The following is a 24,682-nucleotide window of genomic DNA, read 5'->3' on the forward strand; positions in this document are numbered from 1 at the left end:
GGTTAATTGGTGAATGATTTAACTTTAAAATTAGGAACTGTTGCATTTTAATTTGTTTTATTGAATGATACACCCGCATATAAGACTCGCCAGACATTTTGACAGATTAACCAACCTTGAAACCATTCATCTGTTTAGGATACAGGTTAGCGTTACATCATTTCACAATCACATCTAAAGACGGCTGTTAAAGTAATTTTGCTTTCAAATTAATATCCACAATAATTACTGAACGCGAATAACAAATAGCGACCGAATTGGGAAATCTGTGAACCTAAATGATTGTATGCGGGTCCGGTAACTAGGCAACAAAGATAAATTACTGCCAGAGTTATCTGTAATGATGGGATGTCATATCAGAAATACCAGAATATTTCATGTTAATAGTAAAGGCATGCATGAGAATTTAACAGGTTTTGGGTGAATATTGCAATCTAAGGAGTTTTTAGGTGAATTCTGTATGCTATTTCATGCTTACTTGTTTACCGATTTCCTGGTTCATGGTAATGTAGAGTCATTTTAAGTAGGACTATACTGTTTTATGTCACACTGACCAAATGCTATGGGTTTATGCTGGTTTGTATCGCAGTGCTATCTCAGAAACATCTGATGATCTGAACAATATCTATCAATCAAGTATGGTCCTTTGTTGAGGTGCACCATGCCCTTTTTGGAATGATGTACTGATTGCGCAACAGCAGAACAATTTATTTATATATTTGTGTTAATTAGACACATATTTTACACGATTATACATCAATTATTGTTTAAATGATAGATATTATCTATGCTCTGTCGGCGGTACAGCAAACGATGTTATTCCTTCTTATGATTAAAACTATAATGTTATATGGTCAAGGTCTGGCATAACTCTTTAACCATTAACGATTGACAAGTTTAAGTCATATACGAAAATTGTTATCAGTTAAAACTGAATGAGGTTAAGACGAAAAAACCTATTACGGACATTGCGGACATCGCGTGGTTGAATATTTATCGCATTATCTTATAAGTCAGAATTATCGACCTCTCATATAAACGAGTAATACAGTACTTGCAGGAATTTGTAATAAATAGATTCATGTCAAATTCAAACACTTGCAAACTTCCTAGGGCATATTTGAAAACAAGCAACCAGCTAAATTTTGATATTGTGTCTCAAGTATTTACAAGATTTTGTATTCATTAAGTATACTCGCTTTCAAATCTTGTTTTATGAAATGAATAAGGCACGTTGGAAGATTCAGCAGTTATCATGACCTCAAATCCATAGCATATTCCTACCAAGAAATAATAGTGTCCTTCAAATTTACTAGGTAAATATACATCAAACTTTAAGTATTAAACGACCTGCGTTATGAAATAAACATTTTAAATACTTCAATTAAATTGATCAGAAGGTCATAAGTTAGGTATAAATGTTAAGCAAATACCTTTTTCGACTCTACAGAATTATCAATCTCGTTTTGCATTCTCATTTTTAAAATCTGTTGCTTCAGATTTGTGATGACTCTTTAACTCATAACAGTAATGAATACTGCTGGCTATTGTTATTGAGATCAAATGACTTTTGAATTTTGTAGCCATAGCGGTCACTGTAGAATTCCATACCTTACTACAACTGTTCGTTCAGTGTCCCAAAAAACAAATTACTGATTTCATGAAGACCCTTTTATAGGCCATGGGCTAGGAGGGTCCCACATGCACCCCCCCCCCCCCCCCAAACCTCCGAACCAATATTTTTCTTAACCCTTATGACCCACTGATCACAAATCAAAATGTTAACATTGCATAAGTTGGGATGAACTTCCGGTTATGACGTCATCAAGATGGCCGCCATCTCAAATTTCACTACAAAATAAAAAATAGTCATAACATTGACATTTCTCAACCGAAGTAGACAAATGAGGCATCAAAATGACCAAAATAGAACACTTAAAACATATCAGGACCAAATAACCAAATATATGTAGTGATTTTTACGCAGGAAGTGAAAAAATAGGATTTTAAGCTCAAAAATGGTAATTTTTTTAGTAAATTTTTATATTTTGATTGACGCAACAAAAACGTTTTCCAACCGCAAACTATTATTTCTAATTAGATTTTTGTCCACTTATAAATCAGTTTAAACAAAAGCAAGAAAAAAAACAATGTTAGCATTATATAAGTTCCGGTTATGACGTCATCAATATGGCCGCCATCACGAATTTCACTAAAAAAAATGAAAAATATTCATAACATTGACATTTTTCAACTGAAGTAGACAAATGAGGTATCAAAATGACCACAATAGAACAAAAAGTACATATCAGGACCAAAACATCCAATATATGTCGCAATTTGTACGTAGGAAATGAAACAATAAGATTTTAAGCTCAAAAATGGTAATTTTTCAGCAAGTTTTTCATATTTGTCTTCATGCAGCAAAAATGTTTCCCAACAATTATTATTGATCGTAATCAGTTATCTAATCTCTTGTCAATCAGTAAAAACAACAACAAAATATATAGAAATGCAAAAGAGAATTATTGTTATACCATCATTTGGTTTTCAAAGCATCACCGTTTGCGTATACAGGTCATATGATAGTGTATTTTTCCCAAACCGCCGAGACTACAGTTTCCTGGTGTCTTAGAATTTCCTGAATAGTGGCTATTGAAAATTTAAATCTTAACAAAGAATTTTAGGTTGGCTGAATATCTAAGTTGGACTTCAAAATAATTCACTTTCATGTTCGAAATGTTGTACACTAGTAGCGTCTCAAACTGAATTATAACTGCAAAATGCCAACTAATAGCTATATGGTATCAAATTAAAACTGAGGTAATTCTGTCATACCGTAAATACCATGACACTTTCCGAAACGTTTTGTGCCTTTTAGAATGAGCACATCCAGTATTATTTCCTGTGTATAACGTCAGGAAATGTCATATGGTTACTTAACAGTGTCACATATTTCTTTCACTAGTTCTTTGTCTTCGATAGCGATGAGCTGATGAGCTGATGTGACATTACATTACCGGGTTGCCATCGTGGTTGTAGCTTGTCAACCGTCCATGGCCAGAGTTAACATAAGAAACATCAGTGTCAGGGATGTAGGAGCTCTTCCTGTTTCCAACCTAGTGATTCAAATATCGTATATGATGTTCCAGACTATCAGATCCCCATTCTGCGAAGGTTTGAGCTGGTTCTCCTTATTTCGTATGAAGCACAATTCCTCATTCTTGTGAACCTCCAGTGACCATAGATGGCACAGGTGGATTCTTTGAGGTCATAAATGAGGTCTGCAGTGAAGTTCCACTATTTGCCAAGTCTGAAAAGCACTGTAGAAAATTTTATTTCTGGAGAGTCTTCAATGGTCTCTTTACGCATACACCAGATGTGACACAACCAGCACCTTCAAGGGAGTGGGAAAAGTCAGACCAATGAAAAACATTTAACATTAATGGCCTCATTAATGACCTCGATGATATCACCTGTGCCATTTATGGGCGCACGAGGGTCCACTAGATTAATGAATGGTACTTCAAATTATGGAGCTATGTGCTAAGGAGAACCAATTCCACCATTCGAATAATGTGGATCTGGTGCAGTTTCCATTATGCCGAAGAAGTCTGGAACAGTATATACGATATGTTAGAATCTGAGGGAGATCCCACATCTCTGAACCTATTGTTCCTGATATGAACTCTGGCCAAGGATGGGTTATGAAAGATGACAGGCTAGAACAACACTGGTAATGTATTGTCACATCAGCTCATCGACATTGAAGACAACGCTATGGCTTTCGACGAATTTGATACTGATATCTCGATTATTCTGATAATTTGGACTACCAGCTACCAGACATGCCGAGTCTCTTCAGTGGATGGAGCAGTGAGTCGAGAAAGCACGTACAATGATAATGGTTATCATAAAGAACCAATGAAAGAAATATGTGACACTGTAGTAACCATCTAACATTTTGCCTATGATATGCATAGGAAATAAACAATGAATGTTCTCATTTTCAAAGACACAAACGTTCTGAAAAATGATATAAAGAGAAACACAGGCTTAGGTTACATTTGTTACTCTATCAGTAGGTGTTGTGCTGTAATAATTATTTCTGAGACGCTGGTCAGCGTCAGCGGTTTCGAGTTCGAAAAATAGCATATGCCCATTATACGCACCTGGTGATGTTTTGTAAACCTAATGAGGGTATAACAATAATTATCTTTTGCATTTCTATATATTTTAATTTTTGTTGGTGTTTTCATTGATTTATTGATTTATAAGAGATCAAATAACTGATTACGAATAATGATTTGTTGTTGGGAAACATTTTTGCTGCATGAAGACAAATATGAAAAATTTGCTGAAAAATTACCATTTTTGAGTTTAAAATCTTATTTTTTTCATTTCCTACGTACAAATTGCTACATATATTGGATGTTTTGGTCCTGATATGTACTTGTTGTTCTATTGTGGTCATTTTGATACCTCATTTGTCTATTTAAGTTGAAAAATGTCAATGTTATGAATATTTTTCATTTTTAGTGAAATTCGTGATGGCGGCCATCTTGATGACGTCATAACCGGAACTTATTCAATGTTAACATTGTTTTTTTCTTGTTTTTGTTTAAACTGATTTATAAGTGGACAAAAAACTAATTAGAAATAATAGTTTGCGGTTGGAAAACGTTTTTACTGCGCCAAGCAAAATATGAAAATTTTTCTAAAAAATTACCATTTTTGAGCTTAAAATCCTATTTTTTCACTTCCTGCGTATAAATCACTACATATATTTGGTTATTTGGCCCTGATATGTTTTAGTGTTCTATTATGGTCATTTTGATACCTCATTTGACTACTTCGGTTGAAAAATGTCAATGTTATGACTATTTTTCATTTTTTAGTGAAATTTGAGATGGCGGCCATCTTGATGACGTCATAACCGGAAGTTCATCCCAACTTATGCAATGTTAACATTTTGATTTGTGATCAGTGGGTCATAAGGGTTAAGAAAAATATTGGTTCGGAGGTTTGGGGGGGGTGCATGTGGGACCCTCCTAGCCCATGGCCTATTAGGGCTATTAGTGGCCATGCATCCTGATGTGGGCCTATGATATTATATATGTTTCACTAAAAGGTCCATGTAAACTATCCAGTTATATACTAATGATAAAATAATTTTTAAAAAATAAGCGTTTGGTATGCTGCAGTCAGATTCGGTCTCCTTACCAAACATATAAAATTTATCATGTAGAAGTTGTCAAACAAACTTTTTTGAAGTTTATATGGTTCAAGGCCTAATTTGATTACAATTCTATGTCTTATACTGACATCTCTAAACATTTTAGCTTGGATTGTAGGCGGACATGTTTAAGACATGGTCTTTCTTTTTAATTGTGTTAACAGTACTTACAATTGTTCCTACCTAGTCAACCAATTGTGTTTTTAGTCCCTAGTCGTAATTCACGTTCAAGTCGTTCCAATCAGTTGTATTGCCAGCGTAGTAGAGTTAATGTGAGACAGCACAGTATCTTAAACTGAATGCAATCTAGTTTTAATATTATTAACTCTGCGTCTGACTGTGATATGTTTTGTTTATTCATTGTAACATTTAAAACCTGTTTGAAGACAATCTTACATTAGTTTGTAACTGGATGTTTGCTTCTGTTTCTCTTTTACCTACAACTTATGTGCTATTTCATATTCATGTTGGATGTATTAATTTATTATCCATTCTGTAAGTGGACCTACTGATCTGTTGAATGGGAAATAAACAAATAAAAACCTATATTACCATGTGGACAAAAGACTAAAGATTCCTGGTAACAAGGATGGATGCTTTCCAACAGTTTTCCTGCATGAACCACTTGCTCTTTTCCTATCTGCCTCATACTTTCCCCTTCTTCTAACCACAGCAAGTGATGGATAGTATGCCAGTGGTGATGATGTGTCAGGTCCAGGATGATGATGATGGGTAAATTCAACAGTAGCACTGGAGGGAACAAACGGGGATCGAACCTTTCTACATATGTCATCAAAGATAGGTATAAATATCTTGGGGACATATCCAATATTGCTCAGAATATCGAACAATATTGGAATTCTCTGCTGCAAATTAGCCATTAGTATGGAAGGTATTGTACTTTCTTGGGGTAGCTCCAACAGCTCCAGAATTAAGTTTACATCTGAGAAGTGCACAGTTGCACACATAGGAGACTGACAAGTCAACAACACCAACAGCTCTTTGTACTCTGGAGGGTATCGAAAGAGTTTAGGATCTACAAAGTAATACCAAACTATTCTTAGTAATTGTAAAAGCTTGACTAGATAGAATGTAAAGCAAGAGGCCCATTGGCCTTAACAATCATCTGACTGTTAGTATAATACAACACCTCAAAGGATATGGTTAAGTACCAACAATTAAGGCAATACAAAATACCTCTTTTAATACAAGAAGTTCAGGTTCTGATATATGCAATTAATGAATGAAGGTCACTTTATCCCCACCATCATTAGTCAAATATCCAGTCTAGTCCTCTTATATATAGTTATTAACAATAAATCATTTAAAGATTTCAGCCTATTTGATCCCTGTGACCCTTAGTAAAGGCCAAGGTCCTTTGAATAAACTTGGTAGCCCTTCATCACTTTATGCATGCTTCAGTGATATAGCACTATAAAAAGGGCAACAGTTCCACTATACAAGAAGACACAACACGAACATACCGCAGTCTCACAGTACACTCACCTCGCACAACATACACGCAACACACCGCATACACGGGAGGCCGTCCTTACATGACTATAGCTGTTAATAGGACGTTAATAAATCAAACAAACAAAAAAAATGACCCTTCGGGGCAGATGACATAAAAAACAAAATATCATCATTACAGTTTGTTTATTTAAGGTCTATTTCCTGGTAAAAAAGCATAGAACATTTGCAGAAAACATGTACATGTAGGAGTGGTCTATGATATATAAGTGTAATACATACAGGTGAAATTAAGGTGGTTTACGTTTTAAATAAAGAAAACAGACACATTGAGTAGACACTGGTTTCATAAATGTCTACTGTAACTCATACACACTATCAAAGTTTTATGCTTTCTTTGTCGAATATTAATCATAGCAACTTCACCATTGGAATGTGCAATGGTCTACAAATATTCACTTAGTATTCATTCTTATTGGTTTGGTGTTTTTCTACTTTCTCATATAAGTAATACCTTTTGTTTCCTTATGGCTAGAGCCATGTACTTCAACATAAAGTGGCAACTCTGGCAGCAGTGGCAACAAGCAGGGTTGATGTTGCAAAACCTTTTGCCTCAAGATTGCTAACTCCTCCTGCAATATACTATCACTTTTGGCGAAAGATCTTAGAAGAGATCTTGTAGTTTTGTCTGATATGAAAATCCGATCATTGTACCTGGTAAACAAACAAAAAAATTAAAATCAACTCAAGTATATATATATATAACCATAATCTTACTATCATGATATATTTATTTCAAAATACTTTTATTATCTATTTTGTATTTCAATTTAGGAAAACGTTAGTGAATGACATACACACATTAAGAGCAATACAATGCGTATGTCATTTTTTATAACATGCTTACATAATAACTTGTGAAGGTCAATGAAAATATCATAAATATACATTAATATGATATGATTACCAACTATTTTCATTGGCTAATACATGGTCATGTGATATTCAATATATAGCATATCGACTCAGTGTTTCCATTTTTAGGAACACCGACTCAATATTCATTGGGGAACTTCCTTGCCAAAATGTTGCTGTCTTCAAGGTGGCATACTATGGCTAACGTTTTACTTTTAAATCATTTGCATATGACATATTTTGGAGGTATTTTCTTTAGAGAAACAACATATCTAATATCAAAATTAAGGACCTTTGTTTTGGTCCATATGGTGTTATATCGCCCTTATAGAATTTAAAATAATTACACCAGGCTATGCCCTCAGTTTTTGCCTCGGTAATTATTTATTCTACTGGGGCGATATAACACCATATGGACCTCAACAAAGTTCCATAATTGATATAAATGTTATCCACATTAAACATGTTACCAAAAAATCTTCCTTTTTGAAGAACAACTATTAACACTTATCTCCCACTCTTTAAAACAGGTTCATCATCTTCTGCCTTTTCTGTAATCACTGGAAGTGATGCCCTCTGAAAGGCCAAGGAGGTTACATCAAAGAGTAACATCTCTGGTTCCCTCCCACATGATGGCATGTCACAAAGAAAGGCTGAAGAAGTAAAACAAAATATAATATAATATGGTTGCATGCATGTACATGTATTGCTTCAACATACAATTAAAACAAAATAAACTAATTGAAAAATCAAAAGATCAAAAAACAACACTGCTTATTTTGCATGGTCTTTCAAATTCAAATTGACAGATGCCAAAATGGCATATTACACCTTTTGTAATAAATATTTTCACATTTTGACCACTGTTTTTATCTGTATGTGTGAATCTACAGAGCAACCTAATACCATAACATTGTAAACAATTCTTACTTGATACATATAAATATACATAATATTTATATATAAGTTATTTCAATAAATTGAAATCTACTTGCATTTAAATCTAAATAATCTATAATACCTTTATCTATAATCTCGCTATGCAGAATCATACAGTTTGCTGCTAAATCTTTTTCATGTCCTGAAAAACTTTAAACTTGATGCCAAGAGGGCCTGTATTGCTCACCTTGTGTTATTGTTTTTAACTAATTATCACAAAAAGTTTTAAAATCAGAAATAGCAAACTTGATCCCACAGTCAGTTTTATTTTTAAACCCAACCACATAATGATGCTATCAATATCATATGACTATGTGTGGTAGTCAATGCTAAGTGAAAGTCTTCCGTTTGGCACTGCCCCTCAAACATTATGAGTGCTATGCCGTGCTTAGTTTCAGAGAACACTTTTGGCCCTGCCCCTCAGGCTCTCGTATGGTTAGCCCAATAATTTGTACAAATTTAAATCTCCACCCTATAAGGATGCTCAGCCCTGCAGGTAGGGCATTAGAATTGTACCTGCTGCCCCTATTGCATGATCGTAAAAGGCGACTAAATTTAGGATCTTATCTTTTCTCTTCTTCCTAACTCACTTTATCTTTCCTAATGCCTCCCTTGGCACCGCCTCACTTTTGGCCTTGAGTTGAGCGTTCGCCCCTGTGAGGAAGGCTCTGGGTTCTGTCCCCTAGCCGAGACACACCAAAGTCTTTAAAAGTGGTAGTTTCTACTCCTGCTTAGCGCTCAGCATACAGGGAGTGGGACGACTGGTTGGCCCGTTGTCAGTATAATGTGACCGGGTGGGGTGTGTTGCTTGGTGTCTTCGGCGGCATGCTTCAGTGATATAGCACTATAAAAAGGGCAACAGTTCCACTATACAAGAAGACACTACATGAATATACCGCAGTCTCCCAAAGCACGCAGCTCGCACAACATACACGCAACACACCGCATTCATGGGATGCCGTCCTTACATGACCATAGCTGTTAATAGGACGTTAATTAATCAAACAAACAAACAAAACTATAAGGATGCATCCATTACATTATGAGTGCTTTCCCATGCTTAGTTTCAGAGAAGTTGTTTTTATGAAAATAACCAATTTGACCCCTTTTGACCCCGCCCCTCAGGCACCAGAGACATCTGCATGACCATTTGTACAATTTTAAGTCAGTAACCCATAAAGATGCTACCAGTCAAATTTTGTTAAATTCCAGTCAGTGGTTATTTAGAAGTTGTCAAATGTGGAAGGATGGACAACGGACGCCGGTTGCTGAGTTATCGTGTTATCGAATAAGCTCACCTAGTTCCTTTGGACCAGTTGAGGTAGAAATGGACAGAATTATATCATACATAGTACATGCCTTTTCATACTGTATATCCAACAGTCTTATGAAAAATTACCAACTCCATTTAAAGTGGAAATACATGTAACATGTTGGAAACTGATTATTTCCTGCATCCTCCTGGTGGTTACATAGAGTGTTGTAGAAGGCAGAGAGTGTACATCTAATAAAAAAATTAATAGAATATAACACAAAAATGTGTATCAAATACATATATGATATACATGTATACAAATATAAGCATTACACTACATTCAGTTGTCAAATATTGGAATAGGAATGTTAACTGGATTGCAGAAAATTAAACGTAAATGGCTAGCGAGCTTTAGTAAATTTGCTATTGTCCATTTTGGCCCTTCCACTTAGGCCCCAGGCAGGTCAGCGCAATCATTTGTAGAATTTAGAGTCCCCAACCCATAATACTACCAGTCATATTTGTTTAGATTTAAACAAGCTGTTGTAAATGAGAAATCAATGGCTAATGTTTTGATTTGTTTATTTTTACGTCCTATTAACAGCCAGGGTCATGTAAGGACGTACCAGGTTTGTTGGTGGTGGAAAGCCGGAGTACCCGGAGAAAAACCACCGGCCAGCGGTCAGTACCTGGCAACTGCCCCACATGGGATTCGAACCCGCTTCCCAGAGGTGGAGGGCTTGTGGTAATATGTCGGGACATCTTAACCACTCGGCCACCGCGAGGCTAATGGGCAGACAACAGATAAATGCTGGACACAATGGTATTGCGAAAGCTCGTCTAGGTCCTTCCGACCAGGTGAGTTTAAAATGAATTGATTATGCTTTCTGTTAGATTCTGTCCACTACTTAACAACCTCATTTATAAATGATAATGTTTAATCAATATTTCTTTCTGAAAACATAAAAAACCTGCCTACCTTGAATTGGAAAATTGATACATGTAGTCTCTCATCACGTCATAGTGTACTAGAAATTTCCCCGTGTTTAATAGGTATGCCTCTTGTCCATCGTATGGTATGGTCATGTTACACTGGCTACACGTCTGTACAAAGACTTCACATGAAGAAAAAATCTTCTGGTTATGATTATTGTTATGTATGACACTAAATACATGTTATTAGATAAGGGAGATAACTCCTATAGCTTTATTATCAATACATCCTATAAAGGTCATATCGTTGATTTAGGTTATAGAACTTTCTAGAATATCATCATGTATAAACAAATATGTTTGTAAACATTTTGATTATAAGTAGAGATCTAGACTGATCTATTTCCAGAAAGTTCTGTGTGTTTATTTGTTTACTGTTTTTTGTTAGATATTTCTAGAAGTAGAAGGTTCTCCAATATTCTTGAATAAGAGTTTAGCTATATATACTCCAGCTGTCCAAAGCTAATCAGAACTGTAATGAGACCTGTAATGAGACATATCAAGAATTGTACAGTGCCATATTAGATTGTATTGGAAGAGCTATTGTGACTTTATCTGTGGATTATTACAACACTTTGTGTGGATTTATTCATATTGCCTGGAACTTTACAAATTATCTGTGGAAATTCATTTTCCTCGTGGATTTGTGATTATTGTTAATTTGAAACCTGGAAGGATCAAGGATTATACCAGGATATTCGCATACAGATAAGTAATACTTTAAATCATCGTATTACTCTTGTACCACCACCAATTACTTTAGATATTGTAAACCATCTCTGTATAATATTGTATATATAATTAAAGTGTGTTTTGAATTTAGCTGCTGGTTTCTCATTTCTGTTATTCGTTCATGTAACATTATCATAAAGATTTGTTTGTTTGTTTGATTTATTAACGTCCTATTAACAGCTATGGTCATGTAAGGACGGCCTCCCATGTATGCGGTGTGTTGCGTGTATGTTGTGCGAGGTGAGTGTACTGGGAGACTGCGGTATGTTCGTGTTGTGTCTTCTTGTATAGTGGAACTGTTGCCCTTTTTATAGTGCTATATCACTGAAGCATGCCGCCGAAGACACCAAGCAACACACCCCACCCGGTCACATTATACTGACAACGGGCGAACCAGTCGTCCCACTCCCTGTGTGCTGAACGCTAAGCAGGAGCAGAAACTACCACTTTTATAGACTTTGGTGTGTCTCGGCCAGGGGACAGAACCCAGAGCCTTCCTCACAGGGGCGAACGCTCAACTCAAGGCCAAAAGTGAGGCGGTGCCAAGGTAGGCATTAGGAAAGATAAAGTCAATTAGGAAGAAGAGAAAAGATAAGATCCTAAATTTAGTCGCCTTTTACGATCATGCAATAGGGGCAGCAGGCACAATTCTAACGCCCTACTTATAAAGAAATTTTGAAAACAGATTGATAGATCATAATCCAAATGACCAAGTTTATGTTTTACTTTACTGAATTGTTCAATAAGTTTGAATAATTACATGCTTTGCAACTGTTGGACAGCCACAGAGGCAAATATACTTCTTTCTTATTTGATAAAAAAATATTTACTTAAGAAACTGCTGTCCTCACACAGTATTGTTTTAGAACAAATTTTGGCGAAAACCTAACATCAATCTATTGCAAAAATCAGATGGTGTCTAAAAAGGAACTGGGTTCGTTTCAAAGCAATTTGCAATTTTGCCACTATGAAGCTGTAGGGCGTTAGAATTGTACCTGCTGCCCCTATTGCATGATCGTAAAAGGCGACTAAATTTAGGATCTTATCTTTTCTCTTCTTCCTAACTGACTTTATCTTTCCTAATGCCTCCCTTGGCACTGCCTCACCTTTGGCCTTGAGTTGAGCGTTCGCCCCTGTGAGGAAGGCTCTGGGTTCTGTCCCCTGGCCGAGACACACCAAAGTCTATAAAAGTGGTAGTTTCTGCTCCTGCTTAGCGTTCAGCATACAGGGAGTGGGACGACTGGTTCGCCCGTTGTCAGTATAATGTGACCGGGTGGGGTGTGTTGCTTGGTGTCTTCGGCGGCATGCTTCAGTGATATAGCACTATAAAAAGGGCAACAGTTCCACTATACAAGAAGACACAACACGAACACACCGCAGTCTCCCAGTACACTGTCCTCGCACAACATACACGCAACACACCGCATACATGGGAGGCCGTCCTTACATGACCATAGCTGTTAATAGGACGTTATTAAATCAAACAAACAAACAAATCTACATAAAGGAGTTTTCTGCTTTTTACAGTCATAAATCATGTTTATGGTACTTACATTGTGCTTTTTGAAGATTATACTTCGTAATAATACATGACAAATCTTTTGTTGCTGTCTGGTTGCTATTAACAACGGCTCCACACTGAGGACAATGTGACTCCCCAGAAATTATTTGCAAAATTCCATCTTCTTCAACAAACATTTCTGATGGCTTCCTTATCAAAACTGCCTTCGATTGTGTGGAGAGATGGAATGGAATGGGGTTTGATGATATGCTTTTTAAAGAATAAATTGGCGATGCATCTGTTGATTCAGCTATTGAAGAATAAATATCCAACAAATCATAACTTCCTTCATCAGAAAAGTCAGTCTCATCAAAAAATTTGTTCCAATGTGGCTACATGTGAGCAACTGTTTTGGCATGCAAGACAAGTTCGTTTTCTGTTCACAATGCCAATTATTCCATAGGTGTGGCTGTCATCTTTTATGGCAAATGTATCATCTATTCCCCAATTCAAACAGTGGAAATTCCCTTTCTGAAAATATAAAAGACAAAGAGCTAACAAAGAAAATAAAGGATGATAAAGTATCTGATAATATTGACACATATGTGTGATATCGTCATCTTACATCTAATTGTGGTGAACAATATCTAATAAGCTATTTCAAGAACCACATTAAAAATCCAATTAAGGTTCATCTTGCCACAGGACGTCTATATCTACAATCACATGCCAACAGCATTCAAGACAATTTTACCAGTAATCAGTAAAAAAGTCTGGCAGCTAAAATATATGTTATCTTTATGAAATTTTATTATATGTTTGATAGTTGTTATTAATAAGTAATTCAAATGACTGCAAACATGTCTATATAAGACACTAAAGGGACAAAGCGAAAAAGTTCTTAATAGACAGATGTCAATTGATATATATGTAGTGAATTGCATCAAATTTGGTTGATAGTATTCATTTTATAGACATGTTCTTTTATTACATAAAAGTGTCATTTACAGCAGGTTTTCGTAAATTATTATTAGAAGCAGAAAGTTCAATTTAACACTTTAATTGGAAATTAAAGTGTACACGGAACGGAAAATAATATTTAGATATGTTATTCTGTTTGATCTCCTGACAAGAATGTTGAAAACCGCATCAAAATCGGCCGCTTCAGTACTGAGATACAGCCCTCCGAAGTGCTCGATTTTTACCTGTATATCGACTGCTAATCAGGGAATCGGCCGCTCACGCTGATTTGAGGAATAACCGGATGTGACGTCACGAGGACAACGGCAGTGAGGTGTTTTGTAGTGGGGTTATAGCAAAAAGGGGGACACATATGTATTCCTGAAATGGGGTTACGAGAATTTTACAAATATATATACAGTAAACAGTTATGTTGACGATTTAATTATATATATAATAGGAAACACATTACAACTGAAATCAGGCTAAATACATATGTAGATAAGCGGAAACATGTATACGTTATTTATGTTTCTGGTACATTTAACTAGACATCTTATCTCTGTTTTAACAACTTTCTAAATTATCAAACCTCGGGAATATTCCATTATCATAATGTGATCTAAAAAGAGACGAATTAGAAAAATAATGGTTATATAATTATTCATTTGAATATGTTTCTGTATAAATAAAAATTCTCTATAGGCCTATGGATTTCAACACAATATATATGTATATATATGTTTCTGATTTCAAGAACCAAACATAACGAAAAGAAAATGTTTTAAATGTATTTCATAGTTCAATACACGTAGATATCATAGACATAAATTGGGAGGGGAGTAAAAAATGGATATCCGAAATCTAGCAACTATCAGATATATCAAAATTCTGACAATGAGCATTATATTTTCATTTTTTCTTTCTCGACATGCCATTTGTAAATAATTTTTGTAGTTTTTTTTGTTATAAAAAAATACATTTACGTGTAACCAGAACATATAAACAAGACAAATGTATAATGAGTCTTTCTGAAATATATACTGTACATCTAGTAATTGGTACACTTGTTATATGTTATGTTAGAACGGTATATTTTACACCAGGGATTTTTAAGTGTATACATTATATTTCCATTCTACTTTCAGTTTCCCGTTTAACCTATGTTAAACCAGATGAGCAATATCTGGCTATGAACTCCAACTGGTCAGCGTATGAATATCTGACGTTTCCGCCGCGTCACTGACAATGTATACACTGTATACTTACGCCTATACATAACGGTCAAATATTTTTAAAAGTGGTTTTAAAGTTGTGCGGTCTATGCAATCTAATGGTATTATCGTGTTGACAAAATAGCATGTATTAAAAAATATTATCGCATACTTTTCATTTGTTCGCTTGTTTCAAACCGTTTTGTGTTGAACTATATTCAGAAGCTGATGCTATGGCTGTTCCGTTTATTGAACTTGGTGACGTCAACACTAGCACAAGCGGGAAATTCAAAAGATATACATGTATAGTTTTGAATTTGAATGATCGTAATGGAAATATAAATAATAAACTGTTACCAGATTGGACATACAGTTGATATGAAGCCCATCCGTCCGAAAGATAAATATTCATGGCGCCCTAACGGGCGCCATTCTATTTATCTTCCTTCCGGATGGGCTTCATATCAACTGTATGTCCAATCTGGTAACAGTTTTATTGCTTAAATACAACAATTACATGATGGTCCATCGCTTACTTACCTATGATCTTACTTTTGACAGCTGACGCGAGCTAATCAACAAAGCGTGACAGGTCACTAAACACCTTTCTTACGTAAATCTGGGTAGCCCCCTCATTAGTCTCGGTTGACTACGCGGTTTAGTTACTGCAGTATACAGGTATAGTGATTAACGCAGCACGACATTGGCTATTCGGAATGACAGTTCTGTTTTTGTTCTGTTCTTGATATCTGCTACTTGGATTAGACTTGTCACTTAGACATCTTCAGTCTCATTGTTTTCGTCTGACCCGTGCATGATTTATTTTTCAATTAAAGACACTAATGAATGAACTTGAGCGAAATATCAACAAGTCGCCGAGTGTACTGTATTATATGTGTGGAAGTTGTGAGATTGTAGACCCGGCCGTGGCGGTGTGAGAGAGTGCAGTCTTTGTTGAATATTGTTGTACATATCTTTGACAGCTACCGGAAGGAGTGTTACTTCTATTTGTGTCGTACTTTCACTTTCAATCTGTTATCTCTCTTCTCATTGATTGGCTACTTTCTGTTCTCTATTATTCTATGCGCTAGGCATATAGGTCAGATTCCAGTTAGAAAACCAAGGGAGCTAAATCCTGAGGCCCCAGCTTTCGTACAGGCTGTGGCTGCGGATTCAGAAAAAGCGCGGAAAGTGGATCAGATTCTGACTTGGCTTCTTTAATCTTAGAGCAGTTTCAGAAACTTAATCGGAAATTAAATTCCAGGTACAGAAATCGTCCCAAGGGGAATACCTCTGGTAACTCTCAACAGAGACATTGCTATATCTGTGGTGAGGTAGGGCACCTATCATATGATTGTTCAAAACAAACAGGATGCTAAAAATGGACAGAAAAATATTCAGGGAAACTAGACAGAGCTGGTCTCGGGCCAGAGTATCAGCTCCTCAATCTGAGATAGAAGGGGCCCGGCATAGTGCTTAATACAATTCAACCTAGTTTTTGTTTGCTGGTATCAGCGTTAGTGGTTCCAATACTAGTTTTTTAGTAGACTCGGGTTCATCAGTGACATTAATTGATGTTGATGTATACAGCCAATTAGACAGAAGGTATAAGCCTGAGTTGAAAAGCTGTCATATCAAGCTAACAACAGCCTCCGGGAGTAATCTAGTGGTATATTGGAAAGGCAGTATTTTGTATTTAAGATCGGTAACCGTAGTTTCACACAGGAAGCTATAGTGGTAACGCTTCAGGAACTCAAGGGTATCTTGGGGTATTGATTTTCTCTCTGGGCATGGGGGGAGAGTTGAAATTTTGGTGAAAAAACTCTGAAGTTAGAAGGCCACAGGGTAGAGTTAAATGCAGAGTCCTGTCAGTAAATGTGCACACATTAGGGTAACAGCAAACTGTTTTCCATTCCGAGAAACTCTGAGTTACTTTCCGGGGTGAAATATACGGTGGAATAGGTATTGTGAACCGAACAAATTAGTGACTAACCAAGGGTTGTTTATGGCCAAAACAGTAATAGCCCCTCTGATGGGAAGGGAGATAACTCTGACAGTGCTAAATCTTACTGCCAATGATATATAAAAACTACATGTTAATACTTTTGTAGGCTGTGTTTCTCCTGTCTCTCAAATACATGAGATTAAGGATACAGATTTACCTCCTCATTTACAACATGTGCTAAATAGGACTTCTGACAAGTTAACAGATAGCCAAAAGGGTAAGGTCAAGGACTTGCTACTTAATTACCAAGACATTTTCTCAAGTCCTGATGGGGCATTGGGCAACACTAAACTAGTGGAACCATACTATAGATACTCAGGGCTCTACAGCAATATAAAATGCCCCTAGAAGAATTTCTCCCAATCAAAAAACTAGTTGTGGTAAAAAGAACTTGATAGCATGCTGGAGAATTGTGTTATTGAGCCTAGCTCAAGACCCCCTGTAGGTCAGCTCCCAAAGTCTTATGTACCAAGAAGGATGGCTCTATTCGGTTCTGTATAGACTACAGGAAGCTAAATGCAGTCACCAAAGAAAGATGCTTATCCTTTGCCTAAAATAGATTAAGCTTTAGATACACTTTCAGGTGCGAAATGGTTTTCGACCCTTGATCTAGCAAGCGGCTATTGGCAGTGCCGTATGGACAAAAAGGACAAAGCTAAAACAGCCTTTGCCACACATAAAGGGCTTTTTTTCAATTTAATGTAATGCCTTTTGGTCTCTGTAATGCCCCAGCAACATTTTCCCGACTGATGCAGTTGGTGTTAGGGGGCTTACAGTGGTCAAAATGCCTATGCTATTTGGACGATGTGATTGTTTTCGGCTCTACATTTGATATTGCTATGACAAACCTGAAAAGTGTTTTTGACTGCTTCCGGACAGCTAATTTAAAACTAAAAGGGAAAAAATGTACCCTATTCCAGACCCATGTTTCGTATCTAGGTCATGTGGTGTCAGAAGCTGGAGTAAGCTGTGACCCCCAAAAGGTCAAGGCTGTCCAGGACTGGCCTCCCCCTTCATCAACCTCAGATGTTAGGAGTTTTTTAGGATTAGCTGGATATTATAGGAAATTTATCCCTGATTTCTCTAGTTTGTCCTCTCCTCTGACCAAATTAACAAGGAAAGGGAAGGTATTTCATTGGGATGAAAAATGCCAGGCTTCCTTTGAAAAACTTAAAACTCTGTTGACTACTAGCCCTATACTTTCATATCCCCAGAGTACAGGTACATACATCTTAGACTGTGATGCCAGTAGTGCAGCCATGGGATGTGTTCTATCTCAGGAAGGGGAGGAAAAGGTTTTGTGTTATGGTAGTAAAATGTTCAGCAGGGCTCAGCAAAACTATTGCACTACGCGTAGGGAATTACTAGCTGTAGTTACCTTTGTAAAACACTTTAGACATTATATCGCCGGTGCCCATTTTATCATTCGTACCGACCATGCCGCTTTAACCTGGCTAAAGAATTTTAAGGAGCCAGAAGGTATTCTCGCTAGGTGGATCAGTGTTATTGATATGTTTGACTATGAAATTCAACACCGGCCGGGTAGTCAACACAGTAATGCTGATGGGCTGTCACGCAGACCCAAGAAGCAGTGTGGTAGGGAGTTATGCCCTGACTGTGTAGAGACAACCAAAACGGTGAATGCAGTACTCCCCTCCCAAGATGATGATAACCCCTCCATTGACATACAGGAGAAATTTTCCAATTGGATAGACTCTTGGGGTGTAGTTGGCTTAGGCAGAGAGTAGAGTGCTGACCCTCATATTTCAGTGTTTAAGCAGCTTAAGGCTGATAGGAAGGATAAGCCTAAGAAGATTGATACTATTGGTTTGGCTTATGAGGTTAAGGTATACTGTCAAATGTGGGATAGAATTTCTGAGGCAGAGGACGGGTTGTTGTATGTCAAAGACAATGGACCAGACGGTAATACGCATTATAGGGTCTTGGCCCCTGTTAGTGTTAGGGAACAGATTTTGTACCAATTACACAGTAGTCATACTGCAGGACATTTGGGCAGGGATAAAACTACATCTCAGATCAAAAGAAGGTTTTACTGGCCTGGATTATCTGATGATGTTAAACGCTGGTGCAGAAAATGTGAAATTTGCGCACGACGTAAACCTGGTCCTGGGAAGGGTAAGGCCCCTTTACAGCCTTCCATTCATCAAGTTTCCCGTCCCTTAGACAGAATTTCTATAGATATTCTTAGTGGGATACCTGTAACCTCTAACGGTATGCGGTGTATTATGGTTGTTTGTGACTACTTTTCAAAGTGGGTGGAAGCCTATGCTCTCCCTAATCATACAGCTCATACAGTAGCCGACAAGTTGTGCTCTGAATTCATCAGTAGATTTGGGGTGCCATACCAGATATTAACAGACCGCGGGGGTGAGTTTGAGGGAGAATTGTTTACCCTATTATGTGAGAAGTTGGGGGTGGAGAAAAGTCGTACAACCCCATATCATCCCCATTCCAATGGCTTAGTTGAAAGATTCAACCGGACGTTAATCCAGGTGTGTCAACACCGAGTATGATGATTGGGATGACCATTTGCCCTATGTTCTCATGGCATATCGGGCCACTGCACAGAAGAGTACTGGGTGTAGCCCGAATCTTGTAATGTTGGGAAGGGAAATAACTGTCCATTAGATGTAGTAATGGGAGTGCCCACCCCTGAGAAATATCCAGTTTGTCCAAACATGTATGTAAATTGGTTGCAGCATAGTATGAGAAAAACATTTGATTTTGTAGCTAAGAATCTAGAAGTAGCTGCCGAGAGACAGAAAAATCATTATGACCATGGATTAAAACCAAGAACATATGATGTAGGTGATTACGTGTTGAGAAATTTACCCCCTGCCTTATCATGGCAAGTTAGGAAGAGGTTTGGACAGGTCCGTTTATAAGGTTAAGATTGTGTTTAGATAAAAATTCATTAGTTTAATGTGTCCCTTTTAACCTATTTAATACAGAGTAAAACCCTTTAAGGTGTACTTAAGACCCATTGTCATTACTAACAAGTTCCTATGTATTTAAGACCATTTAAAAGCCCGTTGAATGTGAAAACAGGCATCCCCAAGAAGCATGAGGGGAGGAAGATGGATGCTGTGTCAGATAACTGACATGTCTGTCCCTCTCTTCATTGGCTGAACCTTGATCCTGTACCTTACTCATGACCACCCAAGTCCTGACCTGAACCTGTGATGAGAACTCCTCCATCTAGCCCCAGACCCAGTAGCGTTTGGCAGGAGACTCAGACCCAAGGTCATCTACAGTCCCACCGCCCGCCTTGATGTGCGGACCTGTCACTGTCAGTCCTGTCTTGTCTTTGTCTTTTTTGTTGTGTTGTTGTGTCCCCTATTTATAACTAATTACAATATCTTATTTTGATTTAAGTAATTTACCTATTTCCATTTAAATGGATATAAGAAGGCAGATGCTGTATTTCCAGTTAAGCACAATAGGCTCTAAGGAAATAAGAAGGCAGAGGTCTGTATTCGCTGTAATTGGGGTATAAGTGGCTACTGATTTTTCTACTTTGTTATTTGTTTTCTTTTTTTTTAAAGAAAAAAAAAGGATGGACCCAGAGCCAATGGAGACTGTGGAGGTAGAAGTCAAGGGTGTGTCGGCGCAGGAAGCGTCCTAACTCTGGATACTGACATGGTCACAACATTGGAAGAGGAAGGGATGCAGTGTTCTCCTGTTCCTCATGCATTGTCTCGGCTCGTCCAGAGTTCTGTCTTGTGACATATGTAGGCATGTTAAGAGCACTTGTAGGCGAGCCGTCATTGCGTGTGTGACCTGGGAGGGACACAGTAATGCAAGGGCAGATGCAAAGGGTCTGAGCGCCACGTTGTCCAAATCAAAGTAGGGTAGAGATCACCCGTTTGTTCTCGCTCCTCGAGTGTCATTCTGGATCCACCTGTAATGGAGGATTGTACACCAGCGGCAGCGGTTGAGGAGATTGGTGATGAAGAGTTGCTGGACAAATGTTTTAGCGGTCCAGTTCATTTGAATTTGTAGCGGACCACCCATCGTGTGTATTTGGAATGTGTTGTGAAGCCCCCTGGATTTTTTGTTAAGTGTTGTTATCCGTTGATCTTGTGTGTCAAAGTGTCTATTAGATGTAATTAATGACGAAGGCCTGTAGAGCCATATAACTTTCTTACTCAAAAATAAAAAATAAAAGGATCACAGATAAAAGAAAATTTATCTTAATAGACCTTAAGACGTAATAAGGAACATTTATGTAAGTAGAAAACCCTTTCGTGCACGTTTTCTAGCTCTTAATTGGCTCACAAAGGAATACCGGTTTAACGTCTTACATATGCCATAGGAAATCAAAGACACTCTTCACCCACAAGGGTCAAAGAAATCTGAAAGTGCACTTCATTGTGTTACATTCACGTACATCCAAAGGCAATTCCGTGTTCCAAAAGTGACATTCTCGGGTAATACTGTGCACATATGTACTAAAGGGGAAATCAAGTCTGTCTTTGTCATAGAGTGTATGTTTCACCATGAAAACCAAAGTAGGAGCAAACAAACGAATCGGATAACAGGTGACTTTCAGTAAATCAAACTCTTTACCCTTTAAACCTAGTTGTTTGTACTAATAACTTTATAATATCGATTGCCATGTGACATTGCTATGCATTGCTATGATGCGAAGAAAGAAATGAAGCATCTTTTGTAGGATTGAAATCCCAAAACGCACCGGCTTAACATTGTACCTCGTAAATTTTACGTGAAAGTTATAAGATGATGAATAGATACGGCAGATGTTCGGTTTAGACATTTCAAGGAAATCCCAATAGACTTACCATAATTCAAGAGATTATATTCAAAAGCTACTCCATAAAATATATTGAAATGACACACTTCGGTAATGAACTTTCACACTTCATGTCACACCGGAAATTTGCGTTTGTCATGTATGTTTTATATTGTTTCTCACCTAACATTGTCATCGTTCCGGAAGCTTTATTTAACGCCCAAGTGACAATGATATTGATAATAACTTTTGAGTAGGTATTTACAGTAAAAAATGGCTTGCTATAGGCAATATCGACTTGCTAAATAACGTATATGATACTTCGTCGACAGTGAATATTTGAGATGATTATTAGGAAAGTGTTTTTTTATATATTTGACAAAATCGTATTCGGTGCAGAAAAAACGATATACACGACATAAATTAATCTGAAAAATTACACTTGTTGATGTCACCAATGGAATGACAGAAACATGAAAACACATCGAAATATATATTTAAAGATGCTCCACCACCGACAATGCATAAATGATATTCATCAGTTGAACAAGAATTGGTATTTGATCATGTATATATATATATGTCTAATTAACACAAAAAATAATATAAAATGATTGTTTCGCCTTTGGTGCATGCGCAATCAGTACTTCCTTCCATATAGGATATAGTAACACGGATTTTTTTCGGGATGCAATTATTTATTTTTCATATTTTTAACGTGAAGTAAAATTAGAAGCTCAAACTTTTCAATGGCGGTAATGGTGTATAGTAATAACTTTTGTAACTGAGGAAAAATACTTAATCGTCTGCTCCTGTTTTTGATAGTGAAAAAATACCATTTGTCAGCGATGGAGCATCTTTATTAAAAATAAAGATCAATAACTATGACTAATTTGGAGGTACATGCTGTCAAGGTCATGAAATAGAAAAGAAGCAGTCTTCGTCAGAATATTAACATTGATATAATTCCAGCATTTGTATACCAAATATTTTAACTGTCCATCGTTTCACTCCAGAAATCTGTTTTATCGTGATACGAACCTATAACATTTGCTCTTTAACTGTAAACATGTCTAAGACAATGTCTAATAGGAATATTTCGTAAAATTTACAATGAAGGGAAAATATTTAATAATGAACCCGTAAATCTTTATTGAACAAAAAAATACAGAGTTGTGATTAATTCAAAATTGTGTCATTTTGTTTTCCTCTCTCTTTTCACTTCTTTCAATTACACGTAGTCAAAACGTTAATCGTTTCTAGAAGAGTTCCTTCTAGATCATATGAATAAGGACCTAACTTGATCTAATCAGCGCTTCTGAATCTGTTATGTGATTTCGTGTAGTAAAATACTCCTACATATAACTGATAAATGGTGTGTCATAGCCATTGATAGGATGTGTCGTTCATAAAACAGAAGACGCTCAATCATCTAGAACACCTGGTTATTTGTTATAACTTATGTTAGAGATATCTGTAAAACTATTAGTTCACTATTAACATATTCTTTGTTTTCGCTTTTACATATGGAAATAGTGTTTCATTTATGTATAGACAAACAAATACCTTCCGATAGAGAATAATGGTTGCGTCAAAATGCCCCTGTTATGGTTACGAAATAAAAAAAACGTATTCAAATAATTGATTTTTTTCAAACTAAATCCGACTTTCTGATTGGCGGATTATTTTTCTTCATACTACTATGAAGAAAGAATCCGAGAATGGCCCGACGTTGTAATGACGTCACAATAGAGACGTAAACGTTGTGTAATGATTAAGAATAGAATAATCCATTGGAAAATCAATGGAATCGTATGTTTAAACGTATTTTATGAGTTCATGTAGTATGGAAAACTAATTATAGCATTGATGTCACTACCTTTTCACTTTATCGGGGTATTTTGTTTACAAACTTTTGTGAGAATCTGCGTAATAAAGTTTCTTTCATACCCCGATGAAGGGAAAACATAGCGGTATCAATGTTTTATTAATGCAATACAATAGATGATAGACAATACATATCTATTGTTTTCTTTTATTTTCAGATTCAACCACAGGGTTTGGAACCTAATCGAGCCTTAAAAATATTTACAAGTAATTTGGAAGCCATTAGTGAAAGAAGTACGTAATCGTAGCCAAATTGCAAATTTCCCATCATACTTACGTGTTTATTGCTTTTACTGTTTGTTCTCACATCTTTTAATCTGCTTGTTTTATGCTATGCAACCTCCTCCGTATACGAACCTGTTGAGATGATGTTAAATGTTTATTACATACAAACTTGAACTTGATGTATGATGCAAGAATATTCAGGAAACAAGTATGTCAGCCAATATGTTTTCGCGAACATCAACATGTATAGGACTGAAAACTCATTTTCAAAGATTGGCAGAGCTATTAAAGTAGCCTTGATTTAATTATCAGTTTGCCAGTTTACAGGAAACGAACCTGCCAACAACAAACTTTCATTATTATTCCTTTGTAGGCGTTTTGTTAAATGGCATATCCGTATCCTTTTTGCACTCGATCTTTCCACAGAATAAAACTTCGGAATATATATATACTTATACATATCAACATTCATTTTTGACATTTATGTGTGTCAAACGTAGATTACCCTTCATCATTATGTTTTTTATAACGACTATGTGTGAAATTACATGACGTTCAATTACTTGTTCACGC

General features: G+C 36.6%; 1 protein-coding gene across 1 annotated transcript in view; it reads left to right on the forward strand.

Annotated features, from left to right (window-relative positions):
• The window catches only part of LOC138328245 (carbonic anhydrase-related protein 10-like), a 97,410-nt gene that overhangs the window by 62,561 nt on the left and 10,167 nt on the right, over positions 1-24,682 (forward strand). The window contains exon 6 of the mRNA XM_069274960.1: positions 24,043-24,118. Within this exon, the coding sequence (XP_069131061.1) occupies positions 24,043-24,118 (76 nt within the window). The remainder of the gene's footprint in view (positions 1-24,042; positions 24,119-24,682) is intronic.

This window comes from Argopecten irradians, chromosome 7, assembly GCF_041381155.1.
Source record: "Argopecten irradians isolate NY chromosome 7, Ai_NY, whole genome shotgun sequence".
Taxonomy (NCBI): Eukaryota; Metazoa; Mollusca; class Bivalvia; order Pectinida; family Pectinidae; genus Argopecten; species Argopecten irradians.